Raw genomic sequence first — 14,844 nt, 5'->3', positions numbered from 1 at the left:
AGCGCCTGAAGATGGACCTTCACTACATCTACCATTGGCCCGCTTAAGGACCGTTTCCCCATGGGGAAGCGATCCAGCCCAGCTTGTTTTTGGTCTTCATTGATCGGCGAGAAGCAACTCCGCTTCTTCAAGACTTTCCCACCTGCATCTCATCCATCGGGCATCGGGTCAACCGTCAGTCAAATGAATCATCAAAACATACAATCGCCCAGCGCTGGGAATGGATCCACTGTTGCCGATACCGAGGTTCCTTCGTGTCAAGGATGTCGAAGACGTAAACTGAAATGTTCGAGAGATCAGCCTACGTGCAATCATTGTCGAAGGTTAGGAGACTCACCCTGTATCTATGATCTGAAGAAGAATAAACCTGGTGTCAAGACTGGAGTTATTGAAGGTCTTAGTCGAAGAGTTGGTACGTATGTAAAACTGTATGGCTGTCGACACTTTTTAACAAAGGCAGAGGCTCTTGAAAGTGCAGTATACGATGGCTCACACATCACTCATACTGTTCCTCTATCCGACTCTTCGCAAATTGTCGGGGCATTCTCCAGCCTCATCCAAGAGCTTCGCGGCTTGGTGTTTAGTGCCGGGGGCTCATTGCCATTACATGGAGCCAACAACCCTTCAGTTCCACCTCAGCACGCTACACCAAGAACGGCTTCACTGTCATCACCCAATGAGTCACAGCAACCGCCACGGAAGAGAAGAAGAGTAGACAGCTGTGGTAATCCCAACATCGAGTTGGCCTTAGTGTTACCTAGCAATGCTGAACTACCGCCAAGAGAACTGCTTGAAGAGGTTATCGATGCATACTTCATTCTAGTTCAGCCCTGGATACCCATTTTACACGAAACCCGTTTCAGGAGCCGATTTTACAATCGTGAACAGCTACCCTGCCTTACAGTTCTTCTCCACGCCATAGTTTTTGCTGCCGTTCGCTTTGTCGACGCTGATGGTGAGAAGCTATCAGAACAGGAGACTGAGTCATGGATATCGAAATCCAGAAGCATAGTCCTTTTGTCAGGTATGGACAGCATGTCCGTCGAAAACTTGCAAGCTTTGAGTATAATCGCTTTTACTGATGTAAGAGAGGCGACACTCAACTATTGAACCAATTTGACGCGTTTTTAGATGGGAAATGGTGACATGTCAAGAGCTTGGCCTATTATTGGTTCGCTATCGAGAAGTGTCTCGTACCTTCAATTGAGTGTCGAATCAGATGACCGAGAACAAGGTCTTCTCTTGAAACCTTTAACGTCTCTACCGCCTTCTCAAAATTGGACTCAGGACGAGGAGCGACGACGGGTGTTTTGGAGCATCTTTATTCTGGACAGACTATGCTCCGTCATGACAGGGTGCGTGCAACGTTGTAACCATCGGCCTATTCTAATAATTGCAGGTGGAACGTCAGTTTGACATCGAATGATGTGCGGAGAAGGCTACCTGCTGATGGGGGTCTTTGGCACAAAGAAGAAACAGTATTGACACCTTACTTCGGTATATGGGATCGATCTGCGGCGAAGATGGGAAATTCTATCGTCTTCCTTCCAGCGCATTATCCAAGTCCTGAACAACAAGTCACAGAGCCACCTCCTGAGACGCCGTCGACCAATACTACAACAGCCAAAAAGAATGACAATGTTGACATGACTACTGTAGGTGCTTTTGCATACTGTATCGAGGCAACTGAGTCGTTGAGTCGCGTGATTATGTATTTCCTGCAGCAAAAGGTGAATCTCAAAGATCGTGGAGAGGTTGGGAATTGGCTTACCCGGTTCAAGGAGCTTGATCTTCGACTCGTTCAGTAAGTCTTTTCGCCCCAGACCTTTCTCTATTCTCTTGTATACTTACTATATCAAGCTGGAAGATGTTTCTTCCTCAAAAGTGGAAAGATGGCGGCAACATCTCCCGCAGACCAGCTGTTATTACCATGGATCCCAACCTCACGTTGGCTCACGTAACTCACAACTGCTCCATGATTCTCTTGCATCAAAAAATAGCATATCCAGCACCTCAGTGGACTAGTATTGTTAGGATGCCCAGCGCTCATAGCGCCGAGACATGCCAAGTCGCAGCAGCGGAGACAGCAACTATCACTCAGAAATACCTCAAGTACACTCCAGAGACAAGTCCGGTAAACAGTCAGTTTGCGTTCTGTGTATTTGTTAGCGCGCGAGCGTTGCTCGGTAAGTTTCCCTCCCTCCCTGGCTCCGGTGGCTCGATCTAATGAAGCCTTAGTCCATTGGAGGTACTATAAGACAACGTTGGCTTCTGAGTTCTGGCTATTGGTTGAGTGTCTTGATGGCTTTGCCAACCGGTGGGCCGGGCCGGTCTTCAAATCGAAAGGGAAGAGCTCGCTGGCTGCTAAATATAGTTCTCAGCTGCGTGCTCTGTTTCAGAGGTGCATGGACAACCCGGATTACTCTCCCGATGACAGTTTTATCACACATCTACCCGACCATACGCCTCAAGGAACCGACACATTTCGGCAAAATGATCAAATCGAAATCTCAACTATATCTGGAACAGTACAAACACCATTCGATATGCGCCCGCCAAATTCGCGATTACCTTTCGATCCTACTCAGACGAACAGCTTTCTGCCACAGATATCACCTACCAATGCCGGGCTGGAACAGAACTCTCCAGATGAACTATCAGCCATTTCTACTGTTCTGATGGATCAAGACTTTATGCAGTTAGATCGAGTGATCAGTTTTGACGACATGATGTTCACAGCTCAAACTATTGATGATCAGGGGGCTCCATTCTCAATGAACAACTGGACTGTGGGTTGACGAGCGACATACTACTTATAATCTCAACATTTCTCCACTGCTGCTCTGATGGCTTACACAGAGCTCAGACAGCTATACAAGACCCGTCTTTAACAACCTATTTCCAAATTCGATCAAATAGTAATCCGCATAGACTAGCCCATGGTCCCAATATCTCTTATAGTCCTTTGCATTGTGATTGGCCGTAGCGTTCTTTAGGATAGCCTCAAAATGAAGGTTTGGATCTGAGTCTTGAACCTCGAATCCGTTTCCATCAGACCTTGGGATAACCTTGGATTTCTCCTGTGCTAGTGAGAATTCAAGTGTGTCTTTGACGATTTGAATGGCCATGGATCGATACCTTTCGCTGAGTTCAGGAGATCCACTTCCAGCCAAAGCTTGAGACAGCACCAGCATGCCGTTTGCCGCAATGATACCCGCTGACGAGTCTCTTAACGGAGAAGAGGTATCAATCGGAGCATCAAAGTCCCATAGCGGGACATATCTGCCTTTGGTCCGGTTCTCTCCTGGCACGGGAAACTCAACGCAATCTGGAGAGTTGAGCAGCCTGAAGATGAAATATTCGGCAAGCCCCATAGCTGCTTCAAGGAACTCCGGGTCCTTGGTCCAGTTGTATGTTTGCGAGTATCCGAGGATCCCCCAGGCTTGTCCACGAGCCCAAGTTGAGTCTGCGGCGTAACCCTGGCCAGTTCTCTTTTCTTTGATAGTCCCATTGTTTGGATCAAAGTTGACAACATGGAACGTGCTGTACATGGATCTGCCAACTGACTCGTCGGTTTCAGGTCGTAAAAGAGCTTTCATCAAAGATTTGGCGTGGGCTGTCGCAGCTTGAGCCATCTCGACCTCACCGGTTTGTGCCGCTGCGTAGTACAGCAAGTCCAGGTTGCACATTGAGTCAATGATGACCAGAAAGTCTTCTGTCATGCTTGAGATATCAACGCCATTCTGTGACAGGACGTCCCAAGAGCGAATAGCGCCAACGTTAGAGTTGTATCTGGAGTAAAGTGATCTTGCCGCCGTGATAACAGAGTCGAGGGCATCGGGATCATGCAAGACCTCCCATCGCACTCTCATAGACGGTTGTATCATGAAGGACATATCATGTGTATCTGTTCTTTTGGCATATTCGTGTAGTGGATCAGACCAGGCCCGCCCAGCGGTGATTAGTTGTTGTAGAAGCTGCTGCTTTTTCTCGCCTCCTGGTGCCACATGAGGAAACTTGATAAGACGCTCGATCAGAGAGTATATAGAGCCTGGGAAGAAACCACATGTCCAAAACAACTTTTCTCGAAGAACGTATTTTCCTTCTGGTTCAGTTTGGCTAACATATTCCGGATATGCTAGGGGTGGATTCTAAAAAACTGTAAGTGGTTTATTTGCGGTCTTGAATAGGATCTTACATTGTTTATCAAGCTTGTCTCAGCAACGTACAAAATCTTGGCGACAATGTTTTCGTCAAAGAGATGTGATAGAGTAGACTTGGTAGAAACATTGCCGTTGCCATTGGTATGGCCATTAACACCATTATGTATCGCCATGTTTTCCAGACGATTGAAGTTCGTATTCTCTGATCATATTATTGAGTATCTTAATTATTCTCCTCCTTTTAAAGAAACCTCAGCACTCAGCACGTTGTCCAGCTGTCATTTGGCCTCGAGGATTGGCCCGAGCCTTTGTCCGATGCCCGATGCGATTACTCATCAATGTGGGTCTTGGACAATCGATGCAAATGGGCAAGCTACTGTGAAAAGAATTGGCTCCTGAAATCCTAAGGGACGAAATGATTTAGTTGTCCTATCCTAAACTTAGACTAGCATTTATCATTTATTGTTAAATACTACAGATAATCTACCCACTATTAGGCGTTGTGTATGTAAACCACAATATATTGTATAGGGTAGGTACTTCCTGTCCAATGGGAACAAGGTCCCAGCCCCACAAACAAAAAACACGTCTCTCACTCCGGAATTGTGAGAAGGAACACAGTCAGTTCCAATCATTTACTTGTAACCTACAAATCAGCAATCTCGGGCGATGGAAAATTAACCCCTTTGTGCGACTACTGAACTCTCTTACCCTTCCCTGTCTGGATTGAGCTTTCCTGTTTCTATTAAATGTTTCACGGATAAGCTCATCATCAGTTGTTTTCAAAACCATGTTCCCTCTGCTACACCGAAGCCTTGATCGGCCCACGATAAGCAACTCATATCTCGTGGTTAATACCAAAAGGTTATATATCATCCCTCCCAATAAATCAGCCTTATTCAAGGAGCATATGAGACGTTTTCGAAAGGAATTTGAACCCGGAACAAAAAACGGGAGCGATCACAGCAGAGAAGACCAAACACCCCCTACTACTCCTCAGCACAAACCAAATGGATTTAAAGATAAAACACTCAAGGAGAACTCCCACAACAGAATACTGAAAAACAATGACACTGTTAGAAGGAAAACTTTCGAAACATATAACAAGAGCACAACATTGTTATCCCCAAACAGAGGAGGACCAAGCTACCGCGAACCACCTGATGTGTCAAGATGGAACACCCAGGATGATAGAAAAGCATTCGTCGACGGGGTAATGACAAAAAGCAAGCCTCGTGTTTTCCCGAACCTCGAAAACATGCAAAGCAAAAAAGAGCCAGTCGATGGAGCGGCAGACAAGAACTCCCAACCTCTCCTGAAATCCAGTAGCCTGTATAACAGAGAAGCATCTGTTGAGGAAGCAAACGAGAAGAGCAAAGTTCGGGATCGCACAAAATCCAACAAGGACGAAATCAAAGTCAAAGAAATGCTTGACAAACGAGGATTTATCGACAGCGAGGGAACATTCGTCGAGCTTCCAAGAACTCTTTCCCATAGAAGTGCGGCCATTGCGGAAGGCCGCCAGCCGGGTATAGAAGACCCCAGAGCCAATGATAGTACCTATGTCAAAGCAATAGCCTGGGGTGGAAGAGAACATTACCTTAAGAAATGACGAAACAGCACTCTACAAGGATGTGCAAACTTGCAACAGACCAGAAGCCAAAATGAGGAAACTAGACAGGCTGAAGTTTGATCAAAGCTGGAAAACATTGGAGAAAACCATAAACTTGCCTGCTAAGGATGGTAAAATATAGCAGAAATAAGGTCATCTCTAACACGGGGTTGGAAGGTTCCTACAGCATGTAATATACAACAGAAATAACTAAAAATTCTCTAACCTGACTTACCATCAATTGAGAAACTCCAGACGTCATGAGATAGCTTATTTAATTCTTTCGAGAGCCTAAAGTTTTGGTATGAAAGAAAACCAAAGGTGGTAGAGGAGATCGAGTATGCCAGACTCAAAAGCAACCCTCCATCCAGACTTGGTTTTCATCCACCAATAGTCTGAAGATCGAACGCCATAAGTCATAGACTATCATTCAGCGATGAAATGTAGTGAATCGACACTAATCCCAATTTTCTATCAATTATTAGGTCTGTCTATACTGAAGCAATCTAGTCTATTTTACAAGTTCTATAATAAATCCACAACAAAGAAACAAGCATTACCAACAACTCCAAACATCCTACTCAGCCTTCTTGGAAGTCTTGGTCCGGAGCTTCATTAAAATGTAAACGAGAGCATATGAAGAGAAGACAAATGCAGCAGTAATACCAGCATTCCTCCAACCATACGAGTAGTCCTTGATGTTGAGGGTACGAAGATAATCCTCACCCTTGCTGTACAAGCATACCATGCACTCGTCAGTAGCATCAGGGTTGAGGAGCTTGCTTGGGACTTGGGTGAGCCACTCTGAGAGGTACTCGCCACAAGAAGTGCCATTGGGAGGACTGAAGCGAGCCAATTCGTTTTCCTTGCACTCGACATCGGCAGACCAGACACTAAATGTAAGCATCGAGCTCATGAGGTAGTTAAACGGGTTGATATAGTAAAGCCAGTACCTCCAAAAGGCCTGGATACCAAAGTAAGGAACTAGTACGCCGCAAAACGACACCAGAATCGTAATGACCAGAGGGTTGACGAGTGACGCGAAGACTTCGTTAGGCGAATACGCTCCGATGAACTGGCCTATTCCGGTATATATGAATTCGTAGCATAACATGACGAAAAAGGTACCTCCTGCGCGAGACGAAACAGCTGGAAACCCTACTGTGTAAAACCAGCACAAAAAGTATATGATAGCGCAGACCACAAGCCATACGAATTCTGAAACAATAAGACCAGTGACGAATGCGACCCAAGAATACATCTTGGACTTTTTCTCACGTGTCTCAAAGATGTCTCGTCGCTGGATGAATAGTGGTTGAAGCTGAGCCATTACACCGGGAGCGACGAAGATGAAGTTGAAGATGGTGAAGAGCTTGAGTTGAAGCTCAGCCACAGATGATCCAATCTTCCAGAATGTAAAGCCATTGAAGAGGGCTGAGAAGATATGAAGCATGATCTTATTATTTGTGTAGCCACAGTTTCTATACAAGGAGACGTTCATTCGATGTGTGACGAGTCTGGTCTGCTCCCACAAGGGAACGGCGAATTCTCGACCGTCATCAGTGGTCCCTGGAGGCTTGGAAGCAGCCTCAGTAATGATGTGATCAAGCTCCTTCTCGACGGCAGCGTGCTCAGGAGATGAGAGCCACACTTCATTCCAGTTCCTGCCTTGGCTAAGATGTCCTGAGACAACATCAATGATGAACTCAGCTGGGTTGACGTCCTTTGGACAAGATGCTCCATAACGACCGAAATAATCAGAAACAGTCTTCGCCTGCTCACCAATGTCACCAAAATAGACGGTTTTGCCACCCTTGGCGAGAAGAAGGAGGGTATCGAACTGAGAGAAAAGCTGGGCCGAAGGTTGATGAATGGTAACAAGAATAGCTTGGCCGACAGCAGCCAATTTGCGTAGGAAACGGACGGTATTGTAGGCAGATTGGCCATCTAGACCAGAGGTAGGTTCATCAAGGAAGATAAGGATGCTTGGCTTAGAGACAAGCTCAACACCGATGGTAACACGCTTACGCTGCTCAACGCTCAGTCCCGCGCCGACCTGCCCAATCAGGGTGTCCGCAATATCGTGTAGTTCAAGAAGGTCGATGATTGTGTCGACATACTTCAGCTTCTCTTCGCGAGGGGTATCGCGACTCTGCCGAAGAAGAGCGGAGAACTCGAGGGCTTCACGAACGGTAGCGTAGGGCTCATGGACGTCGAGTTGCTCGCAATAGCCGGCGGAGCGTTGGAATGATACGGGCAGAGGTCGACCATCGACCATGATTGAACCGCGAATAGTGCCATCTGTCTTGCGCTGGGCTAGAACATCAAGAAGGGTTGTCTTTCCAGCACCCGAAGCACCCATGAGGGCACCCAGCATACCGGGCTTAACCCAGCCTTGGACATTGTCGAGAAGAGTACGGTCTCCCGAGGGAGTTTTCACCGTGTAAGTTAAGTTTCTCCATGTAAACACTGAGGTGTTTCGGACGAGAGCTAGGCTTGTGTCGGATTCATCGCCTGAAACGACACCGCCATCCCGATTGCTAGTCATCTTCTTCTCTCCGGAGGCTTGACCCTCTTCATCGGATTGACGCAGGGCGGCGGTGATATGCGCATTTTCGCGTGGGATCAATAGAGACGGTCCATCTTCAGACGCCGCATGCCACTTGGTGGTGAAGTAGATGGTAATGGCGACGAAGAGGAGCCACCAAGCCCAGATGATACCGAAGTTCCTCCACAAGTGGTCATGTCCATAAGATAGAGAGGCCAAGTAGTCATCACCAGTCACGTAGTTCTGACCAGGCCGAGCACCACCTACACCGGCGCAAGCTTGATGATCGCCATCGGTGAAACTCGGCCCACTGGGAACAAGGTTGTTTCCAACGCAGGGTATGATCTTGCCATGAAACTCGTTCGATAAGAGGGCATCGAAAGCATAGGCCAGAGGGTCAATCCAGAATATCCACACAAACCAATCATGCATCAACGGCTTCTGGATGAGATAGCCAGAGTACATAATTGTGGCGGTGATGAGAAGACCAGAAACCTTAGAAGCGGCATCGAAGGTGCTGAAGGCGGCGCCGACAGCTCGGAAGAGGGCGGTTATACACTGTTGGAATCTGTTAGTAGAGGTTCTTGATAATGATTCAGGATTGACTTACAATTGTGGTGGCCACCAAGATAACCCAAAACGTAAAGAAGTGGCTAGCAGTAGCAGTAAGACCAACCATAAAGTATTCAATAACACTGAACGTGGTGACTTGTAGTAAGATGATTGGTATGTCGGCGGCGATCTGTGCAATACAGAACGCTGCTGGATGATACATAGCAAATGACTTGTGCTTGAGAAGAACGGGACGCCCTGTGAAAGATTCCGTGACTTCAGACATTGATACCAATGAGTTGGATAGAAGGGCGACGAAGACAGCGCCTGACTTGATGAACAAGCCGCTTGAGTCGTTGGAAGCGTTGTAGAAGAGGGAACCGGCGATGAGGGCTTGGATAATCATAGAGATCTGCTTAATGAAGAATGTGGGTTTGTCTCCGAGGACAATCTGATACTGACGAATGACACATGCCTTGGTCTGTTCGAAGAAGCCAACAGTCATGGGACTGTCGTCGGAGAGCTTCTTATTCTTGAATTGGCGGACACCTTCTTGAAAGAGCTTGGTTCTCTCCTTGGCGACGTCAGATGTAGGATAGTCATATTCCGATCGCATTCGTTCGTGGATGGGTGACTTCTCGTACTCGACTCGGAGGGCTTCTGCAGTTCGCGGAAACCGGTTCTGATAATCAGGACGGATCTGTCTCTCAGTGGAGACAGTTACACCAGTCAAGTAGTCCGCTACATTTGCACCATGCGAACATATAAAGCCCATGCTCTCCATGAAAGGTTTAGCCTCTTTGAGAGGACCGTAGTAAACTTGCTTTCCCTCATCGAGAACGAGGACTTTGTCGAAGAGATCGTAGATACCATTACCAGCTTGATAGAGAGTCACGATGGAAGCTAACTTCATGACATCTGTCATTGCTCGGATGGCCTTGGTGTATTCCAAGGCACTATACTATGTTAGAAGGAGAGGTGATGGGTTCTTGGGTATACTTACGTGCTTGCGTCTAAACCTCGAGTAGAGTTGTCCCAGCAATAGACTGAGCCCTGGGTAGCCAAAGTTTCGATGATTGAGACGCGCTTGCGCTGCCCACCTGACACACCACGAATAAAGGCATCGCCAACCTTGGTGTCAATGGTATCTTCGATACCCATGGACTTGAGAAGGAAGTCTCTTGTCTGAGTTCGCAGTTCTTCGTGTGAGTTGACACCCTTGGGCAGTTGAAAGGGGACTTTGAGGCGTGAAGCAAAGTCAATGGTCTGGCCAACGGTCAGTGCAGGGTAAAATACTTCTTCCTCAGTGTTCATGACAATCTGGCCGCGGTATGTCTTGGCTTCTTCGGCTGTCATTGAGCCGTAGAAAACACCACCCTTGACACTGGTATAACCGCGCCTCTTGTTGGCGATCATATTGAGGAGAGTAGTACACCCAGAGCCAGGACGACCGAGGACTAGAAGCATTTCACCGGGCTTGACGCAGCCATGGCTGTTGTCGAGGATGGTCTTGAGTGGTGACTTCTGTCGAGACTCTTTGATGAGCTTAGGGATATTGTATTGAGATAAGAAGTTCTCGTGAATGGCGGAATCTGCTGAGGTGACATCGACAGTGAGGTTTTTCCAAGTTACGCCGAGTTCTCTGTCTGAGAAGCCAGAGGATCTGTCTCGCTCTTTGTAGGCGATGACTTCGGACTTCATAGCCCATTCGATATCATCGTGAGGAGTTTCCTTGAGGGGTGTTGGTTCATAGACCGTTTGGGAGTCATTGCTATCTGACTCCATGGTAAAGCAGTTTGAAGAAACAAGGAAAAGAAAGAGAGTGTTTTTGGTGTTGATACAGCATAACGGATTAGACGGAATAATGACGGTTTTAAAGAGATGCTCTCAGTATTTGCTTCAGACGTTGACAAACATGACGGCCTTTTTCGGTGTCCGACACAAACAATCGGACCAATTGAATTAGTGAATCGGAGGATAAGCATTCTTAGTGAAGCGGAACCTTGATCCACTTGGTCTTTTAGATCGACAAAACCCTGGGATAAAAGTTTCTAAATTGCGAGTGCGAGCAATGATGCCGCTTAGTAACTTGGCAGGTGGGTCGCAAATTAATCCGCACACTAAAGCTCTCTCACCAGAAGCAGGGTAGTGACATAAATAAGCGGGTCAGTATCAGCCTGTTAAGCCACTATGTCTTTCTGTCAACGGCTTTATGTGTGCGTATTTTTATGCGACTCACCTGCTTGGTTGACATGGAATGGCAGGGGTTTGAATGAGTCGTTTACGTAGGGCATTTTCATGAGAACGGCGTAGTCAAGTTCAGCCGCGTCAACAGAGGTACACAAATGTAACACAGTCTTGTTGCTTCAAAACCCGAGTACGTAGAATCAATTGACTGTAATGGGTTGTATGGACAATTCCCCGAGATCGACATTCACATGGTAATGGTAACAATTACGCGGAGCCCGCCTTAGACTTTCAAGACGGACTGATTACAACTGCGAAGACCGTCATTAATTATTAATATCAAAAAGATTTAGGTACAATTTGCTATTCATCGGTAATCTGTATTCCGACTGCCGTGCTCCGATGTAGCATTCTTCTCGGATGTACGGGTCACCAACTTGACAGCGAACGTAGGGTATCAGAAGAATTAGCCTTCATAGGTAACCATAACAGACGAAATAGTTTAGTCATCTTATGCCAGTTTAGATAAGCATTTAGGCTTTTTTATTTTAGTAGTCTAAGCCTTGGAGAACATTTCTTCTGTTGCCCCCCTAGACTGGATAGATTAAAAAGACACGACAAGAACTTGTAAATCAGATAAATGGTCCGGAAGTTTTTAACATCAAGAACTGCCGCTTACTGATGCTCTTAGTGTGTTTGTTCCCTGTCTAGCTTCAGGGCATCCTTGTCTTGTCTCCATCACTACCCAATCCTCGTCTAGCGCTGACGTTCTTAAAGTTGCTTAATCAGCGGAGGTTTTACCCTCTATTGAATAAACCTCCGAGTCATCCTCACTCGGCCGGACATTCATTGTTTTCCATCCGACTTCATTTTCAAACACGAGGTTTATGACGAGCTGGACAGAATCTACCCACACTAGCCTGAAACGACTTTTTCATCCAGTGGCATCTAGTCCAGAAAGCCATTGTGGACTTCCATACCTACCCAGTTTTGATCTTTCATTCGTTTCGTGCTTGGTCCCGGCCCAAACAACAATACCTACATCAAGTTCCGCGTACTAAGCAATCTCCTGTCATTGATTCTTCCGGTTTCCTTTCTATTGCTTTAATATGGTTCAGAAAACGGCATGTGACGCTTGTCACAAGCGAAAGGTACGTACACCTCAAATCTACTGGCTCCATATCTTCTCTCTCTCGATGCGATGCTCCCGAGCTTTGTCCAAATCGATCGGGGACATCTCTTGGCGTCCCTGCTCTTCGCCTACATGCATCTGATGTTACCCTAGAGATGTATCACGTCATGTTCTGGAGTTGGCTAACATCCGAACAGATTCAATGCGATTCGGTAGATGATTCACCGTGCAATTGGTGTCAGCACCATAACCTGGCTTGTACATTCGATCGTGTCAGGGGCCGTAGAAAGCCAGCAGCCAAATCAAGGTTAGTTTCACTCTTGGTACCCAGAGCAAAATTAGTCCAAGTTAACCTGGTAGCAGATCTAAACAGTCGTCTGAGAATAGTCTTGCAGAGAGATTGAGACGAGTGGAGGAAGCACTCGCCCAAACATTAGCGAGTCAAAATAACCCGACAAAGCCTTTCACTCCCACCCCACTGATTGCAGAGCCCCAGACCGATACAGACGTTCATATGATGGAGTATGGTCATCGACCAGCCCAAGCGACTAACGAAGGTACACCCTCATCTTTTAATTATACCCCCAGCTCTATGGAGTCTCCTATGATGCCCCAAGACTTGCCTGCTGCAATTCCGGCTGCGTCTCCTCTTGGAACATCTCCCAGCTCCGTCTCCTATGGGCAGATTCACTTTGGTGGCTGTCACTTTGGCCATTTTAGTCAGCACAATGGAATGCCCCTTCTCTCCGAAGAAGGTAAGCAGTGGATCGCTTCCAAGACGGGTGAGGAAGTTCTATTCGAACCGGTGCCTCAACCAACCCATATGACACCCCCAACATTGCCAGCAGAGTATTTCAGAGACTCAAAGGACCTGTGGGCCCTTCCTGATAGGGCTGTTGTTGAAACTGTATTCGATGTATTCGCCAATTCCTCCTTCAGCTTGGTATTTCCAGTTGTCGATCGTGTGCTCTTCCAAAGCGTCATTGACTTGGCCTATTCCAGCCTGCCTGTCGAGGTTTCTCCATTGGAGCATATGAGCTGTAAAGCTTGCGTTCTGGCTTTTTTGTCTATCATTCCTCTCTTCAAAGCTTCTTTGCTCGGTTTACCGGCAGTGGATACTGATTTATGCGCCGCCAAGGCTCGGTATATCCTGACTGATGTTCTGGAGGAAGCAAGTCTTACCACACTTCAAGTTGCTTTCATGCTGGTGGGCATTACTCCATACATACTAAAGACTTGTCTATGGTTACTAACCTGGATCTAGAACATGCATGAGATCTTCCTAGGAAGACTTCGTTCGGCTTCGATGTTTCACGCCATTGCTTGCCGAACCGTCTTTGCGCTTGGAGGTCAGAATTATATCGCGCCAAAGCCTCATGAGGGCCCTCTTACTCACTCTGAGCGGGGGCGACGCCAGATCAGACTCCTATTCTGGCTTACTTATATCTTTGATAAGGACATTGCTCTACGGACGGGACAGCCTCCTTTGATGTCTGACGATTACTGTGATCTCACCCTACCGGAGAACTATCTGAATTGCTACGAATATCTTCCCGGCCTATCCCACAGTCTTTCTCCCGAACTCTCTGGTGACAACGGTCTGACACCTCATCTCCCAGGTGACCCCCGTCTCAGCCACATCAAAGAGAAGACTAGCCGCCTGCTTTACTCAGCGCAAGCCGCCAAGAAAACACCTGCTCAACTTCTCTTTGACATCCGCGACCTTGACCATGAGCTAGAGAATTGGAGACTTTCTATACCCTCAACATTTCGACCACAACTCTCTATATCCAACGAGTCCCAAGTGACTGTTGAAGGGATGCAACTTCCGCGCAGTATGCGGGCTATTACCCTTCACCTCGAGTACCACCATCTTATGACTACTATACATCGTGCCAGTGGGAGGTGCATGCAGCGCCCTGAGGCCGACGGCCCAATGGATGAAGCGGGTTGGGCATCGACTGTTGAATCAGGCGTTGAATCAAGCATCGCACTTGCGCTGGAGGCCAGTCGTTCAACACTTGTGTACTTGAAAGCAGCCTTGAATGGTCTCGCTGGTGAAGCTTTCTGGTAAGCAGATATACCTTACGTGATACGTACGAAGCCCAAACTAATCGCAATCTAGGATCGTTGTATTCTACCCTACCGCCGCCATGATCACTATCTTCTTCAATATTCTTATGCATCCTCTCCATGGAAGAGCCGTGGCAGATCTTGAGCTTCTTAGATCAGCTGCCAACTTGATTTGCGAACTCCCAATATCCCGTCTAACATCACGAGAGGTAGCTCACACGAAGCTTGTTAACGAGTTCGCTACGGAACTTGTCCGTCTGGCGAAGAGTGCAATTGCAAGAGCCAAGTAATTCGGTAATGAGGTTGAAACGCAACCACGAACCGACAGATAGAAAGGTAGACGTAACGCGAGGTTGCAACAAGGTGCTTTTGATGAGGAAATGTGGTATTTCAGTTCTTTGTCCATCATGTCTTGAACATTGAGCTTCTCCCGATTGAGCATATGGCTTAGTGTCAACATCATCGGAACCATAGTTCCCTATCATGAATAACGTTTTATGGATAGCTGAGCGAAAGGAAAAGGATATTTGGGCAAGAAAGGCTTCGTAGATGCGGTTTGAGTTTTGCAAAGGCATGA

The 14,844-nt window shown here is 47.0% G+C and overlaps 5 protein-coding genes across 5 annotated transcripts; 3 read left to right on the top strand and 2 right to left on the bottom strand.

Annotated features, from left to right (window-relative positions):
- Window positions 1–60: 60 nt before the first annotated feature.
- Window positions 61–2,798, top strand: FIESC28_08775 (uncharacterized protein; the record flags this gene model as incomplete). Its single annotated transcript, XM_031162913.1, has 6 exons — window positions 61–412; window positions 461–1,083; window positions 1,132–1,355; window positions 1,400–1,804; window positions 1,861–2,186; window positions 2,239–2,798. The coding sequence occupies 6 exons, from the start codon at window positions 61–63 to the stop codon at window positions 2,796–2,798; spliced, it is 2,490 nt and encodes an 829-aa protein (XP_031013042.1).
- Window positions 2,799–2,870: 72 nt separating this feature from the next.
- FIESC28_08774 (uncharacterized protein) lies at window positions 2,871–4,336 on the bottom strand (the record flags this gene model as incomplete). Its single annotated transcript, XM_031162912.1, has 2 exons — window positions 2,871–4,151; window positions 4,199–4,336. The coding sequence occupies 2 exons, from the start codon at window positions 4,334–4,336 to the stop codon at window positions 2,871–2,873; spliced, it is 1,419 nt and encodes a 472-aa protein (XP_031013041.1).
- A 1,085-nt stretch (window positions 4,337–5,421) lies between these two features.
- Window positions 5,422–5,775, top strand: FIESC28_08773 (uncharacterized protein; the record flags this gene model as incomplete). Its single annotated transcript, XM_031162911.1, has 1 exon — window positions 5,422–5,775. One exon carries the CDS (start codon window positions 5,422–5,424, stop codon window positions 5,773–5,775), a length of 354 nt encoding a protein of 117 aa, XP_031013040.1.
- A 577-nt stretch (window positions 5,776–6,352) lies between these two features.
- Window positions 6,353–10,660, bottom strand: FIESC28_08772 (uncharacterized protein; the record flags this gene model as incomplete). The annotated part of the gene is made up of 3 exons (XM_031162910.1): window positions 6,353–8,881; window positions 8,934–9,831; window positions 9,879–10,660. 3 exons carry the CDS (start codon window positions 10,658–10,660, stop codon window positions 6,353–6,355), a joined length of 4,209 nt encoding a protein of 1,402 aa, XP_031013039.1.
- A 2,126-nt stretch (window positions 10,661–12,786) lies between these two features.
- Window positions 12,787–14,557, top strand: FIESC28_08771 (uncharacterized protein; the record flags this gene model as incomplete). The annotated part of the gene is made up of 3 exons (XM_031162909.1): window positions 12,787–13,401; window positions 13,459–14,264; window positions 14,320–14,557. 3 exons carry the CDS (start codon window positions 12,787–12,789, stop codon window positions 14,555–14,557), a joined length of 1,659 nt encoding a protein of 552 aa, XP_031013038.1.
- Between the last annotated feature and the right edge of the window lie 287 nt (window positions 14,558–14,844).

The sequence above is a fragment of the Fusarium coffeatum genome, assembly GCF_003316985.1.
Source record: "Fusarium coffeatum strain FIESC_28 chromosome Unknown BRIP53273_contig_211, whole genome shotgun sequence".
NCBI classification, from domain to species: domain Eukaryota; kingdom Fungi; phylum Ascomycota; class Sordariomycetes; order Hypocreales; family Nectriaceae; genus Fusarium; species Fusarium coffeatum.
The sequence above is the reverse complement of the archived record's forward strand: the minus strand, read 5'-3'. Positions and strand labels throughout refer to the sequence as shown.